Here is a 17,593-nt window from a genome sequence, read left to right on the forward strand (position 1 = left end):
AAGAACAAGTAGCTGACACAGACAAAGCTGAGCTCAGTGGCATTTCCTAAAGAAAAGAACTCTGAAAATAGTGAGGGTAAAAACAATATAGAGTCAGAGAAACCTGGTGAGAGCAAGGGTTTTTCTAGCCTAAACTAATGCATGTTAGTCCAGGAGGAGAAAAATGACACAAACTTCCACCTCTTTATTGCAGGTGGGAGGAAGCATGTGTTTGACATAATTCAGTTATTTGGGAATGATTTTATCCTTAATGACATTTAATAAAGTGGTTATTTTTCTCACATACAGAGATCTGAAAAATACTAAATGTGCTTATTCCTATGTCTTTGAAATAACATTTTTGTGTCAAACTATAATATACTATATAAATTGAAAGTTTGCATATTAAATTATATCTTATCTGGATTTTTCCTGTAAGTAGAGATTTTCTACAGTGATAATTTTGTTTTATGCTTATAATAAATACTATTTTTGTAGTACTGTATCACATTTGGACATTTCAAAATACTAAGAACTTTAGTATATCATTTCCTTTTATATGTAGGAAATTGCATATTTATTATTTTTATTATATTTTACTTATGGAAATTGAGACCTGAAGATGTTAGCTTAGGAAATTAGTGGAAAGTCTTTTTAATTAAACCCAATTTGATTTGCATTTTCTTAATTCTTTTGCAATAAATGAATTATCTATAATTTATAATCTTTGCAGATTTATTTGAAAACATAACAGTCAACATTTCAAGTTTTGTTAGAAACTTACTACTGATTTTTTGGAATTTGAGTATTAAACTGCTTGTGGTTCTACTGTTGCTCTAGACTGTTGACAGAATTTGATAGCTAGAAGACCCACTTACAGATAACTTTTATTTTTTTCCATAGAGAAATCAAAATGAGAATAGTTCCTAATTTGTACTGGAGTATGACTCTTATCATTAAGGGTGATAATTCTGTGTTGTCCACAAATACATATGGCAGAATTGTTGCTAAATAATAGAGTGATACCTAGGTTCTGTGAAACCGAGGATTTCCACTGCCTGTTCCAACATATACCGTATACTGTAAATATGTCAGGATGTGATGCTGTAGAGAAATTGACCTGTTATGTTTATGTTATAGTTACAACTTGTGGGGGGTTTTGTTTGTTTTGTTTTTTAAATCCTCACCCAAGTATATGTTTATTGATTTTTAAAGAGAGAGGAAGAGAGAGAGAAACAATCAATTGGTTGCCTGTCATATGTGCTCTGATTGGGAATTGAACCTGCAACCTTTTGGTGTATGGGATGATGCTTTAATTGACTGAGCCACCTGATCAGGGCACAAATTCAGTTTTTTATCACTACAGAATCAGAGTTGAGATTTGAGAATTTGTACATAACTCTGTAGAGCTTAAATGGTAATTCTCATTGGTAATATTTAGTTTACTCTCATTATTAAACAAATTTCCTTCTTTGTAACAAGTTCATATTAGCTGAAAAAAAATTATTTTGCTGATTTCATCCAAGTGCTGAAAGATTTCCACTGATTATTCCTATGAAATGTACATTTTCCAGAATTTTTTTTATTGAAAAACAGTTACGATCCAAGTAACACTAGGTAATGTTATTCATACATTTAAATTTTTTTTATTATACGGTATATATAGGTATTTTTATGGTTAATTTTATCTTGGTAATTTTAAGACCTTTTGTTTTACTATAAAAGCTCTGAAATAGAATTAAGTATATTCTAATTTTTAAGTAACTGAAGGCTGACAGTAATGATACAAGTTAATAGAAATTGTTATAAATATATTTTCATCTCTATTAACTTGCTGATATTTTATATCTTCCAGAAACTGGGAGTGATTTTTCCATGTTCGAAGCTTTGCGGGATACTATTTATTCTGAAGTAGCTACATTAATTTCTCAAAATGAATCTCGTCCCCATTTTCTCATTGAACTCTTCCATGAGCTTCAGCTGCTTAATACAGACTACTTAAGACAGAGGGCCTTATATGCGTTGCAGGTATCTGGTAGTTAATGTTCTTTTTCCTATCCTATTTAGTATCACTGTTCTTCACGGTTATATCTGGTTGTTTTCTTAGAGTTAAGTATGTCCTTGTTCCTTACGTCTTTTGATGTATTTTCTATATGCCTTCTTCCCTTTTATTTGAAACTTCTTGTATAGCTTAAGTAGCTTTTATATAAAGTCTTTTTCTGAGCAATATGTCAATATTTTATCTTCAGTGTTAATTTCTTCCTCACAGTTAACCTCTGAGGTGAGGAGTATTGAATTTTTTCTTTAATCTGGTTCTGTTTTCAAATTTTTGATTGAAAGTTTATGTTTTACATAAATATCTTATTTCCTTATTTAGGACATAGTATCCACGCACATTTCTGAGCACCATGAAAAAGAAGGGGAAAATGTAAAGGGAGCGAATTCTGGTACTTGGATAGCATCAAACTCAGAACTTACTCCCAGTGAAAGCCTTGCTACTACTGATGATGTAAGCTGATAGTGATCAATGAAATCTATACATAATTTCAGTATGCATTAAACAAAAGTTAAATAGGGTGTTATAAATTGTGAGCATACCTAATATATCTGGTTTTCCACTTTTTTAAAAAGCTAGGTGTAATCATTTTATTTTGAGATGAGGTCTAAAACCTAATCAGAATACCTTATGTATAAGTGGTTGATTATAAGGTCTAAAGTGGCTGTATTTATACTTCCATTGCCCATCATAGGAGTTGCCTCCTCATAGACATTTAGTAATATTTGTTGTGTTCTTTAAGACATTCAGTAAACCAGACAGCAACCAGATCACAGTCAGAACCCCTCAGTAAATGTATACAAGATAAACTGGGTCTTTGGGTTAGAAGAGAAGCATATATAAAAGAAAAGAAAATTACATCCAGGACAAAAATGTAATTTTTTGTATTAAAATTGAATAAAACTTTAAATAAAGTAGAAAGGAAATGGAAAAGGCTGGTGAGGAGAAAGGTATATTTTCAATAAATCCATTGTCCAAACAGCGCCTACCTCTCTTGTAGGACCTGTGGTGGTAGGCAGGTGCTACATGACTGAATGGCAAACTACTAGGATACTGAGGAGAAACATGCTAGGTTATTTATTTGGAAGTCGCCTCTTTAAAAGTTAAGACCCTAATTCTGTTGTAAAAGATTATATGTGGTCTTAGGACAGCAAATTCATTCTTTTATGCCATTTCTAGCACCTGGATATCCATGGATAAGAGTACTATAATTGATTAGCAAATATCTGATAAAGGTAGAGTGTTGAAAGCATGTTACTTTGTTTCTGTCCATTGTTGACATATTAACATAATTTTTTACAGTAAAGGTAATGTTTTCTCAGAAGATTATCTTGGCCTTTCTTCACATACAGTGATTTTTTTTACAGTTATTGAGGGCTTTTGCTTGTTAATTTATATTCATGTTTAAAACAATACTTTCCCAAGTCATTTTTTTCTGCTTAGAGCCTGTTTCCACCAGGCTCCAACTCCTATACTAATATGAATGTAAACCTGTGTCTAAAAACCACATGGTTTTAATTGACTTTACGATGTCAGATATAAATTAATGTAAGGAATTGCTACTTGGGATTAGTCGTTATTATGACAGATTGAATATTCTGTACTCCTTTGTGTGAGAAATGAAGTTGGTCCAGCTATATATATATATATATATATAATAGGAGATACTAGGTTAAAGTTTATTAGGCATTGAAATAACTTACTGAGAGCATGAAGTGTTCTTATAAATCATTTTCAGTAATTTCATTATTTTTAAAGGTTTTATTTATTTATGTTTATTTATTTTAGAGAGAGGGGAAGGGAGGGAGAAAGAGAGGGAGAGGAACATTGATGTGAAAGAGAAACATGGATCGGTTGCCTCTCGCGTGCCTCCAAAGTAGGGACCTAGCCCGTGCCCTGGCCTGGAATTAAACTGGCATCCTTTTAGTTTGCTGGACGATACCCAAGTTACTGAGCCTCATGAGTCAGGGCAGTAATTTTATATTTTTAACTCTAGTGCCTCCCTTTTTATCCAAGTTTTGTACATAGTATTACTTCTAGTTATTTTAAAAGACTCAAGCACATAGGTTTGCATCATCAATAGCAAATTTTGAAAATTGAGCTACAGTTTATAACAATGTTGACATGGTTTTAAAGTTAAAGTTTAAGAAACTGTACAGCTTCATAAATAAGTAGGTGTTTTAGTCAGCTCAGGCTGGTAAAACAAGTACTGTGTACTGGATGGTTTAAACAACAAATAATATTTCTCATGGCTCTGAAAGCTAGGAAGCTCGAGGTCTTGTGTCAGCAGATCAGCTTCTTGTTGAGGGCCCTCTTTCTGGCTTGCAGATGGCTGCCTTTTCTCTGTGTCCTTGCGTGGCAGTGGGAGGAAGCTCTAGTGTGGCTTCCTCTTTTCCTAAGGACACTAATGCCATCATGGGGGTTCCACCCTCATGACCTCACCCAAACTTGATTACCTCCCAAACTCCACCTCCTAATATTATCACATTGGGAGTCAGGGCTTTAGCATATGCATTTGGGGGCGTTGGGGTTCACAAAGATTCAGTCCATAATTTTAGGGACTTGCCATAATAACTATATTTAGTATTACTTTCAAATAAATAAGTCAATTCTTTAATTTTTTTATCCACAACTTAAAGTTAACATTAATGTCAACATCTTCCCTTTATTGCCATTTAATTAGCAGCAGCACAATATCCAGTGTTCATACCCATTGATCTAGAGCAGTGCTGTCTAGTAGAACTTTCTATAATGATGGATATATTTTATATCTGTATTGTCTAATACAGAGGCCATTGGCTAGTGGGATTGAGGAACTGAATTTAAATTTTACTTACTGTAATTAGCTACATGGCTAGTGGTTACCATATCAGACAGACAGACAGTCTCATTCTCCATGTTTCTGGGTCAGGGTCCTTCAAGCTTCATTTATGGAGCTTTTACACTAATGCATTTCAGAGTGTGTGTAGGAGTCTTCATGCCCAAGAAAAAGAGAAGTAAAAGCAGGCATCTGAGGATTATAAGTGAAGGAGGATTAGGAATTGAGGTTTAGGCAGAGGAAGGAACAATTTGCATCTTCTACTCCAGGTGCTTTAAAATGGCAAAAGCACGTCTGCCAGCAGGTCTTACTTGATGGAGCAACAAAATGGTTTCATTTCCTAAACCATTTTTGCTAATACCTGCCTTTCTTTAATCAGGGACAGAACTTTTCATTTAATAATTTGAAAAAGTTTTAAAAGATCTATAGCTAGGAGAAAGGACACAGTTGGGAAATGAGTTTCAGCCCCCCACCCACTCCATTCACCGGTCACACGATATACAAAAGTTAATTTGAAAGTACTTCACATCCTGGAAAAAATGAAACTATAAAACTTCTCAAAGAAAACAAGGGAATCTTCTTTATTTCGACATACGCAAAGATGTCTTAGGATGAAAAGCACTAAGTATAAAAGAAAAATTGATTAAATTTTATTTTAAAAGTTAAAATTAGGAGAGACTAATCCCAGTATGTGTACACGCGCGCGCACGCATATCTGACAAATGACAAATCTAGACTATTACATAAAGAACTTTACAAGTCAGTTCTAAGGCAGTCAACTCAGTCAAGAATGGGCAAGAGATTTGAGCGGGTGCTTCATGAAGGCAGACACATAAATGGCCCGTGTGCATGCGAGGCATGCCTCACGCCCCCTAGAAAGGCTGGAATGAAAGGTGGACCGTAAGAAGTGTTGGTGTGAACGTGGAGCAGTTGGAACTCTCGTACTGCCGGTGAGCTTGTAAAATTGTACCACTTCGGAAAGCAGTTTTACAGTTTCTTATAAAGTTAACATAAATTTGGCATGTGACCCAGCAATTTCTCTTCTAGGTATTCATCCAAGAGAAATGAAAATATACATTAAAAAAAAGTATTTTACACTAATGTTCATAGCATCTTTAGTCATGATAGCCTCAAGCTGGAACATCAGTAGATAAATGGATAAACAAATTAGTATATTCATATTATGGATTATTATTTAACCATTAAAATAAGTTCATTAACTTATGAAACACACAACAATGGATTAATTTCCAAAACTTAGTGAGTAAAAGAAGCCTGAGAGTGAAGAGTACATACTGAATGGTTCCATTTATATGAAGTTCTAGAACAAACAAAACTAATCTGGTGATAGAAATCATATGAGTGGGGTGTCATGGATATTGATTGCAAAGGGGTACAAAGGAACTTTCCGGGCTGATAGAAATGATCTTTATTTTTAGGAAAGGTGGTTGCATGAGTGCATATATTTTTCAAAACTCTTCAAACTGTATACTTAATGGGTATATTGTTTGTGAATTACATTGAAATAAAGTTGATCTAAAAACATGAATGATGCTGTCATTTTTTTTTTCTGATACGAGAAAAGTACATATTATAGTGTAAGGTTCTGGGCATTGCTAGGGTTTGGAGATGGGAGACTTTTCGTGAGGGTACAGAAATCATGTGCAACATTAAGTTTCCCAAGTTAGAATTTAATCTGTAGCTGGCTCTGTGTATTGTCATCTACAAAATGACAAGTGTTCTGCAAGGTTGTCTTCTTTGACTCTCTATTCGGTGCATTATTACTTGGGTTTATATCACGATTTTAAGTGTATAATTTTATGCAAATAGTTTCTATGTTAAAATTTTAATTTAATCCAACTTTAAAATAAGAAATATTCGTGATTTTTATTTGTTTTAAAACTGTAACTTAGGAAACTTTTGAGAAGAACTTTGAGAGAGAAACACATAAAATAAGTGAGCAAAATGATGCTGATAATGCTAGTGTCCTGTCTGTATCTTCAAATTTTGAGCCTTTTGCAACAGATGATCTGGGTAAGCAGACTTTTTTTATAATCTTAGAACATGACTTTACTACAGTCTTTGAATTACATTTGTAAGGAAACAAAATTCTAGAAAGACAAGTTCTTACAGAATAAGGACTTAAAAATCTATCCATCAGTCTAAATTCAGGAATCTTCCGTCTCTTAACTCTTAGACATTGGGCAAATCATCTAACTTTTCTCACTCTATACATATACTAAGAAAATGGGGATCCTACCTAACTTGCTATGCTCTTATGAAAAAAATACAGAACTTTCTAGCATGCATGATAGAACTTTAGAAAATGTTAATTTCCTGTTCCCTGAGAAGAACGGGCACCCTTTCAAGTCTTGCAGTTAATCAGTGGGAAGAATCCACAGGTAGCAACGCCTTCATTCAGTCACAGCCTCAGGAACGATGTCAATATCTTAACTGGAGTAAGAATTGAAATTTTTGTAATTCTAAGTCATGGCACGTTGCATTTCTTTCATCAGTAATAAAAAGAAATTTTGAAAGTTTGCAAACTCAAAGGAGAGAAAATAAACCCTGAGTCCTGAATTTCAAGATTAGGCAGAAGAAAACACTTGAGGGCCTCTCGATGCATTTTCCGGGCGGCAGCCTGTCGGGAGGTACCCAGGGACGCAGTCATTCAGGCGTCGAGCTGCTAGTGCACACGGCAGGGCCCCATTGCTCTGGCCTGTGTTCTTGTGGAGAGAGACAGAGTTAGATGATTTCAAAGGCCTTTTTCCACTACAGAGGGAAGGGCCAAACCTTGCCCCTGTCTTCAGTTATTTACCTAGCTTTTGCCAAAACAGTTGTCTTCCTTTAAGGCCAGCTCCCTTCGGAGTAAATGCTTGTCAAGTACTGAACTCATAATAGAGAAAAGTTTCAAAAATCACTCCGATAAACACATTCCCCTTTAGTAGTTCCCACTTTCTGAGTTGCCAGTAACTTTGAGGCCTACATGTTTTCATTTACTGATTTATTTTTTCCCTCAAAACATTCAGCATTAGCTTTGAAGTAGACAAAGGAGAACTGGGAAATGTCACTCTTAGGTCTTTTCCTTACCTTATTGATTGTTGTAGGTTAGGTTGTTTGCATCAGAATTTGCATGCCATTTTGGAATTAATTTATGTACTGTTTTAAGTGAAGCAACTGAAATAAGTATGGACTTCAGAGTCTAAGAGACCTGAGTTTAAATTCCTGCTTTAGCACTTAACAGGCTGTGAAACCCTGTGCAGGTTACTTAAGTTCCCTTAAAATGAGGGTACTACCATCCACTTTACAAGGTTATCTTAAGGACTGAAGGAATGAATGTGATAATGTTTGGAAAATACCCATCTACTACAATATCTGGAACTTGTTAAAACTAGTTTTTCTTCCCTTCGTTCAGACATTATTTTTTTATGTACAAATTTAGAGGAATACATGAAAAGGTTTGCTTTTATATTTTTGAGACACGTTTCTGTTCCATATGCAGGTAACACTGTGATCCACTTGGATCAAGCACTAGCCAGAATGAGGGAATACGAACGAATGAAAACCGAGGCTGAAAGTAGCGCAGACGTCAGGTGTACCTGCAGGGCTGTCGAGGGAGACAGTGGGGCCGCGACTGCTGTTAACCAGGTAGAAGGTGAGTCGCTGAAGTCATGAACAGTAAAAACCGTGCTTCCGTATATTAACAAGTACTTTCACCCCATCTGATACACGACAGTGGTTTTGCGGTCACTTTCTTTTAATTATTAGGGGTGTTAGAACTATAGATGTTTCTTTGTATTATTTTAGCATAAAGTCATAATTTAATGTTCTTTCGAATTTGCATCAGTGCATACGTATAATGTCGTAGGCTTTACTTGGCTAATGGATCTTTTCTTTTAAAATAGAAACTCCTGTTACTGAAAATCATAGTTCACAGCAATCTGCAAGTGAGATTTCTACTGTCCCGTGTCCTAGAATTGATACTCAGCAGCTAGACAGACAAATTAAAGCAATTATGAAAGAAGTCATTCCATTTTTAAAGGTAAGCGATAATTCTTAGAAATAAACTTTCTGTTTTGTTTTTTAATTCATACGAAGCACTCCATTGTAATAAATTCAGAGAACACATGTAAACTTACATGCAAGGATGAGAATATGGACCCTCCCCCCCAAAAAAGTAAATATAATACATAGTAAGTGTGTATCAGATAGTGATATGTGCCATGCAGAGAATTAGAATATGATGATAGGATAGTGTGTATTTCAGAGTGGAGGGCCAGCAAAGGCTTCAAAAGAGGGAGCATTTAAGGAAAGATGTGCATAAGGAGCCAGCTTAAACCAAGGTCATTCCAGACAGAGTTAAAGGCCCCAAAATAGGAACTAGTTGGGCATGTCGAAGGAACTAGACGAGGACCCATGTGGCTGTAGGAAATTTGTGAGAGATGAAGTTGGAGAGGGAGGCAGGGGCTAGTTATGTAGAACATAGCCGTGATTGCAGTTTGGACTTTGTTCAAAGTTCAGGAGGACATTCCAAGAGGGTTTTAAGTAAGTAAGAAACAAAATTTGCTTTGTGTTTGGATAATTGATTATAGGGGTCAGGAGCGCAATAAAATCAGATGAGAAATGATAGTGGCTTAGATAAGGGTGTAGTACTAGAGATGGGGAGAAACAGGCAACGGAAATTAGCAGGTCCTATTAATGGTCGATAGAGTTACCTAAAGCGGACACTGGATAAGAGAAAGGGGCCTAGAACTGGGGCCCAGGACAAGGTGATTCAACAGGTAGTAGTTGTACAAAAAAGGAAGAGCCCGAGTTTCCACGTAGGATTGCCATAGTGAGCTGTGTGTTGGTTGCTACTCTGAGGGTTGAGTATTGATAGACTAGAACTTTCTATTATTTCAGTCAGTTCTTATTGTAAAATATTTATTTATGTTTATCCTCCTTTCTTTTTCACCATTCTAAACATCACTTAAATGATTTAGCTAAATTTATCCCATTTTATTTTCTTAGAAGTAATGGTTAGGCATAAAATTTCTTGTTCAGAGGTTATGAATATTTTTTAAGGCTTTTGAGACATTATGTTAAATTGTCCTTCAGAAAGGTTTAACAATTTATATTTTTAACAACAGTGAGAGTATGAGACTGTTAAGCAATACTATTCATTTTGTTTAATAACAATGAACAGGACAGAGAAAATAAAGTATGCAAGAAATGGAAAGTGAAGACAAGACTTGTACCTGAGTTGGCAAACTCTTTTACATTCTAATTTAAATGGAAATTTAAAACATTAGAAATGAAGAGTCAGTCTTTATTCAGATACAGCAAACTACAAAATAAATTGTTATTGGGTTCAGTTCTTAAAATTTACTTATACTTTTCGATATAAGACATTGACAACAGAAAGTTGTTTCCATGCACTTACATTTCTTTCCTGGAAATATTGCTTTCATTGGGATATTGTGAGAGAAGAGAGATCTTTGAGAAGGCAATTATGGAAACTGCTTTCTCTGCAGACTTTATCTTACAGCCAAAAAAAGAGGTAGGATCATCTACCTGTGCCCAGAGTATTCCATGTAAAAACAAGAATTTAGTCTTCTCCTGGGCAATTGTAATAGCTACTAAGGTGTCTCTCAGTTTGCTTCCTCTTATAATCTTTAGACTCCTGCCAGAGCTGTTTGCACTTACGAGGCCTTCGCCCTTCCTTATTCTTAGGTCTGGGATGCTCTGCCTTCACAAAACTGCACAGTTTGTCCCTTGAACCTCTCAAGTCTTTAGTCAAATGTTCCCTTTTTGGTGAGCAGATCTCCCCCAATTCCTTACCTGCTTTCCTTTCTCTCCATAGTGCTTGTCACCTTCTAATGTATTTCATGTTTTTTTGTTCATTTTGTCTTGTCTCTTCCTGTTAAAATGAAAGCTCCTTGAAGTCAGAGATGTAAATCTGTTGTGGTCGCTGCTTCATCACAGTGCCAAGATTAGTAGCTGCAGATAATGAGCACTCAGTGAATACTTACTGAATGAATTAATATAATAAATGAATGGAAGGATCCTTCAGCCCTCAAGTGTGTTTTTCAGACTTGTCAGACTCGCTCTTTAGGTTCTAAGACGTATAGTTTGGGACCCAGATCAGATACTGTGTAGCTTCTAAGACCTTTCATAGCCTCGCCTCAGCCTCTTAACTCTTCCTTCCCACGTACCTTCTATCCTGCTTGACAGCTTTCAGAAAGGCACGATGCCCGTGTCATTTCCTTTGCCAGCGGGGCTCTTCCAGCCTGTCCATCAGCCTTATCCGTCAGGGCCGAGCCCGAGTATTTTTGCATGTTCTGGCAGGCAGAATTCCTTCTCTCCATTGCTCCTGGCATGTTCGTGTTTGGTACATGCCTTTATTATAGTGCTTAGAACGAAGTGTCGTAATTATTTGCATGAGTCTCCCCACTAGAATATCTTTCCAAATCTCTTAGTACTTCCGCCCAGGCAGGACTTCCGAGTCTGGATAAAGGGAATTTGAGTAGCTGTGACAAATACTTCAGTTTCACCAATTATTCTGTGAATCTATCTCCTGTTGTTTTGTAACATAATGTATCGCCCCCCAAAAGAATATTTATATTCCGACAAATTATAAGAATATGCAAATATTCTTGTAGATAGGTAGATAATTTATTTAAGAGTTTAAAACCTTTCCCTCAAGTGAATGGACTTGAACTGTTATTGCTTGCTCCTATCTTAGGCATACATATATCAAAGTATTCCCTTTTTTCTTTCACATTTTTGTTTGTCATGAGTAACTGGGTAAATGCTTTTAAACATGTCTTTGGTTAAATTAGGTATGTTGGCAGTAATACTTATTTGATGTATGCAGTTATTTTCTAAGGGTTAAAAAATCTAAATAATTTTGCTTTATGCTTAGGGAATACAGGCATCCTCAGGAAATTTTATTGCTTTTACCATTTTGTATCTGATTTTAGTGATATCCTTTCATAAGAATTTCCTTAATGAATTTAGCATTTAAGTTCCTGAGGCCAATAAAATGGTTAGGACTAATGATTTAATTTCAACTGTTTTATCATGTCTTATTTCACTTCAAATCATGACTTTTTTGGTAGGATTATAGAACCTTTTTGTTAATGTCAGCATTACATGCAGTCCACCTGAGCTAGACTTCCTCACAGTCTCTCTCCCTCTGTCACCAGTGAGTCAAAATTGATCTCCCTCTTTAAGAATGGTCACTTTTACTTCTCTCCAGTAGCACGACCTTGATTCATGTTCTTACCTGTTGCCTAGACTGCCTGCCACAATAGACATGAAGTGAATGTTTACTGAGCAAACCCCTCAGCCTTCAGGAGGCTTCCCCACAGCCTCTGGTGCGCTCTCCCGCTTCATCCCTCACCGCAGTTTCTCAGCATTTCCCCTTCCTGCCGTTACCTTTTCACTTACTTTAGCCCCTTGTATAAGTTGTCACTATGGAAAGTGTAAAACAACTCTTTACTGTCTTGCTGAAATATTTTCTCTTTGGAGATATTTGTTGTTGGCCTTTAACCTGCGACCACAGCCCCTTAGAGCACCTGGTGTGTGCTGCTTTTGTGGTATTTACTCATTCAGCAATTCCCGAGTGTCTCCCGTGAGCTAGCCGCTGTGCTAGGTGATGAATAAGAAAAAAGGTATCACCTGCGAGACAGTGCATAGCTCGTAGTGGTGCACGTATCTGACTTCTTGATACATGAGCCTTTTAAAAACAAGCACAAATCCTTAGATTTAAAGGACCTTAGACATCATCTAGTTTGGCCACTTCATAGTACACATTCGTCTAGGGAAAAAAAATACAAAGTTACCCAACTAACAGTTAGAGGGCCTGCCCAATGCATTTAGTGACAGAAGAGGGAATAGAACCTTGAGGTTACTTGACACTCGAGTGTTTTATGGATTCACCTCAGAAAGCTAACCGTGATTTGGATTTTTGGGTAGTGTGAACATGCTTCTAAAAGAAGATTCAGGAGAAGAGACTTGTACAAAGTAGCTTGTTAAGAAAGTTAGGACAGTGGTTCTCAACCAGGGGTCATTTGGACCCTGAGAACAGCTTCTCATGTCTTGCTCCGTTTTTAGTTATCAGGACGTGGGATGCTAGAGGGTACTAACGGCACCTGGTGCGGGGGGACAAGTGTGCCACGGGACGTCCCATGGTGTACGAGATGTCAGGAGTGCCGGCGTTGAGAAAGCCTGAGTGTGTTTGTAAGAGCAGCTGAACTGAACTGCAAATAGGAAGACAGGCAACATGGAGTCTATGGCATGGGTAGTTCTCTTTAAGGTACAGAAAGAAAATGATGAAAAGATTTGAAACAGCCAGTTTCTCTTACTGGCTGTTATCACTGTGGTCAGTCAAAATTTGCAAACCTCTTAATGTGTAAAGAGTGGGGCTTTGACTAGTCTCATGAATAAGTAATTCCAAATGTATAGCTGAAAGTTGAGAAGCATTCATGCAAGAACAATAAAATCTCATTATGAGAGTTGATGTTTTTTGAACGATAGGTAAGTGTATATCCTAACCACCTAGGATTTTTCTCAGGAGCACATGGATGAAGTATGTACTCCTCAGCTTCTAACTTCAGTGAGACGCATGGTGTTGACCCTAACCCAGCAAAATGATGAGAGCAAAGAGTTTGTGAAGTTCTTCCATAAACAACTTGGAAGTATATTACAGGTAATAGTTTGTACTTGTATGATGTAAGTATGCACCACTTCGTGAAGTTTTTTTTTTTTTTGTGGGGTTTTGGGGTTTGTTTGTTTTTTTGTTTTTGTTTTTTGCCATTTCTGGCATTACACAGTTTATTCAAATAACTATCCATCTAGCATCTCTTTGGGGTGATATTATATTACTTTCAGGTTATTCCTTTACCTGGTTAAAAATAATTGTATTAGGGCCTGTGTCTCCATTTAATTTGATCATATCTAAGGTTTATCCCAGCTCTAGGAAAATTTTGTTTTGATTTTTCTCCTACTTCATAAGAAATTTCAAGTTTGAACTGGTTAGAAAGTTTTCTGTCGTATTTTCTCAAATCATTTTTTACCAGTCTGAAATTTTAGAAGCCAGAAGCCTGCTATTGATTATGGAGACGTCCTAGGCTGTAGCAGTAACCTTAAATTATGTCCAGGTGGCAGTTAGGGGGCAAGGTGCAGCTTTGGCCAAGGAGACGTTGAGCAGCGTCTGTATTTTGTTTGTCTCAATAGGCAAGGAGGCGTCTAGCATCTAGTGAGCTGTTAATAAGTGCCAAGGTTGAGAACACCCTCTGTTAAGGAAGAACACCTTACGCCATATAATAAAAATCTTTACAGTGGAATTTACCTGTACATTTTCCCATAGAGATAGTTCAGTCATGTGTATTTTTATTCCTAACTAAAAAATGCATTTTTAAAATTTTCATCACAAAATTTTCCTATAAAAATTTTCCATCCTCTTCCTTTGTTTAAGTTTGTTTTGGAGATGATGTTATCACTTTGCTAATTTTTAATACCCTAGGCTTGATGCAAATTTCCATTACTGTAATTTCCCATTTTATTTTTATTAAGACTATAAATTCTATACATGTTTTAAATTGTTCTGGCTCTATTTAATTTAATAAAACTAACAATTTATAAGGACTGTAAGATATCAGTGGTTTTATGCATTGTTTAAGAATGCTTAGGGTAATTTTTAGATAAATGTATGTTTATAACTTTAGCTAGCTTTTTTCTATGGAAAGAAATCCATTTTAGAATCAGGCTGAAAGAGAAATTGTATGTAATTTAAATACTTTTAAAAATCAATATCCATGCATTTTTCCTACTATAATCATAATTGTGGGAAAATCCCAAAATAGTAATTTGGATATAAGAATATTTTTCTGTGTCTCAGAACATCAGATGCTTTTCTTTCACCGCATTCCTGTTTTTTCTTTTTTTCTTTTTCTACAAGGGGACCTAAATGAAGACTAAGAGGAATGTACATTAACTCTTGCTCAGAGTATGGAAAGTTTTTCATGAGCTAGAGCCTAAATTACTTTCTTCTACTTTTTTTCTTACAAAACCCGTTCAATGAATTTTTTTCCACAAGGCTCCAGCCTTTGCACTTCTCTCCACGACTGCGCTAGACAAGGTGGTTTTTTCTGCAGGGGAGGGGGGCACCAGACGTCATACTTGCCTGTTTTCTAAACAGCATAGTCCATATCTTTAGAAGAAAGAAAAAGAAAAGCAGTTTTATTTTAAAAAGTGTCTCAGATATAGTAGACTTGTTCATTTGATGATGCTGTATATCATCTTGAGTAGAACTAAAGTTTCTCAGTACTAAAAAGTAATAAAATTGTCTTTTTTACTAGATAAGTATTATAATTCAAATTTGTATTGCTCTATCCACAATTGATGTTTACTATTAATCTTAAAGTGATTTGGTTATTTTGAATAGGATTCTCTGGCAAAATTTGCTGGCAGGAAACTGAAAGACTGTGGAGAAGATCTTCTTGTAGAGATTTCTGAAGTGTTGTTTAATGAGTTGGCTTTCTTTAAGCTCATGCAAGATTTGGATAATAATAGCATGACTGTTAAACAGAGATGCAAAAGGAAAATAGAAGCAGCCGGAGTGATACAGTCTTATGCCAAAGAGGTAAATTGAATTCATTTTAATTTTAGAAGTAATTATAATTAGCATATAAATATAGCCTTTGATTATTATTGATAACTAAAACCATGACCTCAGAAAAGCCATTTTGAAGTGATACCAGTTAATCAGATTCTATATCACTATACATGCTAGCCCCAGACAGAATCTCAGTGGTAACATCAGTGACTGCAGACAAGTGATGCAGACAGAAAATGATGCTAAGTGTGCATGGTCAGATATCCAGGTCACAGTATTGCCACTTACTCACTTTTGCAGACAAGATAGGGTGACAGGAATCTTTGACCATCCACCTGCCTCAGCTGTTGCCTTTCCCAGGACGTAAATGTGTGAAGACTCCAAGGCAGGATGGAGCAGTTAGTTTGGAGAACAGAGAGAAGGTCAGGGAGGCAGGGACTCATTAAAGGAACTAAGAGTGTAGGATACGAATTCACAGAGGCATATAAAGCCAATTATGGGGCCTTAGGAACTGTGATAAGGATCTTCTGTTCTAAGCATGATGGAAATCCATGGGAAAATTTGCAGTAGAGGAGTGACATAATCTCAAAACAATTTGAAATTTTTATTTGGACACCCTATCAAACAGGAGTTGTAGGAGAGTAGAGAAAGAAGCAGAGGGGCCAATTGTAAGGGTGTTGCAATAGTTCAGGTAAGAAACGGCCTGTCTTAGCTCTGAATGGGCAACAGCAGTACGCGTAGATGACCGAGTCAGCGAGGCATCCTAATGGTTTCAGCGTGGGTGATAGAAATAACGTCTAGGCTTTTCTGATTTGTGCATTTGGTTTGAAAGAAGGACCACGTACTGAGACTAGGAAGACTAAAGGAAGATAGCATTTGGAAGGAAGCGATCGAGACTTTTGTTTTGGACTTAGTACATTTGAGATACTTCTTACGTATCCAAGGAGATGGCAGTAGGGAATGTAGCTTTGGTTTTGTTCATTTAAAAGCTTTGAAAGAAAGAGTTTAATTTACATATGTAAGATGAATTCAGTTCTTTGGATGACTGTGAAAAGGCAACCTTTGTTAAAGTTTACTGAATACATAAATGTAATGCTGAAAAGTCACCCTTAAATGTTGTCCAATTGACTTGCTTACAGGCCAGAAGGGTTCTTGACGGAGATCATGGCTCGCCTGCTGCGGAAATCGATGAGGAAGAGAGAGTACGTGTGAACTGATTTGTGCCCCAAAATAATGCTTTCTAAACAAGATACTAAATGACTTTTAATAGTTTTTACCTTAATGTTTGAGAGCAAAGTGTATTATCAAATGTTCTTTTTTTCTGACAAACCTTTATTTTAAAAACAAAACTAAACCGTCTAACATGATTCTTTGTGTTTTTTTCTATTAGAGAATGACTATGATTAATTTTTATGACAGCCTTACCAGGTACTTTTTTAAAATGTACTTTAAGAAGTTGGTGACTCAGATTTCTCTGTGGCCAGGACAAGGATGAGACTGAAACGGTGCAGCCGAGTCAGACCCCTGAGGAGGGTGATGGCGACCGCCCCAAGAGCGGGCGGTCTGACACTTCCGACCAGGAGGAGGATGAAGAGAGCGAAGAGTGCCCGGTGTCGATCAGTGAGTTCAGGGGCTTCGTGCTGGGTTCCTACGCTTGTTCTTGTTCGTGGTAGGGCTGATACTGAAACTGCTTGGGGGCGTGTAATGAACGTGGAATTAGGTGTCCGACGGCTCTGAATTTGAATTGCAGTGTGATCCTGACTAAATGACTTGTCCTTTCTGCAGCACAGTTTTTTGTAGTACTTACTCTTTTGAAGATTTTCAATGTTGTATGTAAAGCACTTGCACAATACAGAAATGCAATAAATTATAGCTGTTAAGTGCTGAAAATTTATATAAAAATTGTGTTCATCAACATAGATTTGTCCAAAGCTGAGACCCAAGCACTGACTAATTATGGAAGTGGAGAAGATGAGAATGAAGATGAAGAAATAGAAGAGTTTGAGGAGGGACCGGTAGATGTTCAGACCTCGCTCCAGGCTAACCCAGAAGCTGCGGAGGAGAACGAGCAAGAGGACCAGGTACCGCGGGCCCCCGCCCGCCTCACTCCAGCCTGCGAGGCAGGGCCTTCTCACAGACG

At 36.6% G+C, this 17,593-nt stretch overlaps 1 protein-coding gene across 1 annotated transcript in view; it reads left to right on the plus strand.

Moving 5' to 3' along the window:
• The window catches only part of PCM1 (pericentriolar material 1), an 82,775-nt gene that overhangs the window by 58,438 nt on the left and 6,744 nt on the right, over positions 1-17,593 (plus strand). Inside the window, exons 27-36 of the mRNA XM_054566132.1 lie at positions 1,835-2,007; positions 2,357-2,488; positions 6,767-6,887; positions 8,356-8,508; positions 8,759-8,895; positions 13,411-13,545; positions 15,283-15,480; positions 16,593-16,655; positions 16,938-17,073; positions 17,374-17,534. Coding sequence (XP_054422107.1) covers positions 1,835-2,007; positions 2,357-2,488; positions 6,767-6,887; positions 8,356-8,508; positions 8,759-8,895; positions 13,411-13,545; positions 15,283-15,480; positions 16,593-16,655; positions 16,938-17,073; positions 17,374-17,534 — 1,409 coding nt within the window. The remainder of the gene's footprint in view (positions 1-1,834; positions 2,008-2,356; positions 2,489-6,766; positions 6,888-8,355; positions 8,509-8,758; positions 8,896-13,410; positions 13,546-15,282; positions 15,481-16,592; positions 16,656-16,937; positions 17,074-17,373; positions 17,535-17,593) is intronic.

The sequence above is a fragment of the Pteronotus mesoamericanus genome, unplaced genomic scaffold, assembly GCF_021234165.1.
Source record: "Pteronotus mesoamericanus isolate MK-2021 breed Mesoamerican mustached bat unplaced genomic scaffold, CSHL_Meso_final contig_169, whole genome shotgun sequence".
In the NCBI taxonomy this organism is placed as follows: domain Eukaryota; kingdom Metazoa; phylum Chordata; class Mammalia; order Chiroptera; family Mormoopidae; genus Pteronotus; species Pteronotus mesoamericanus.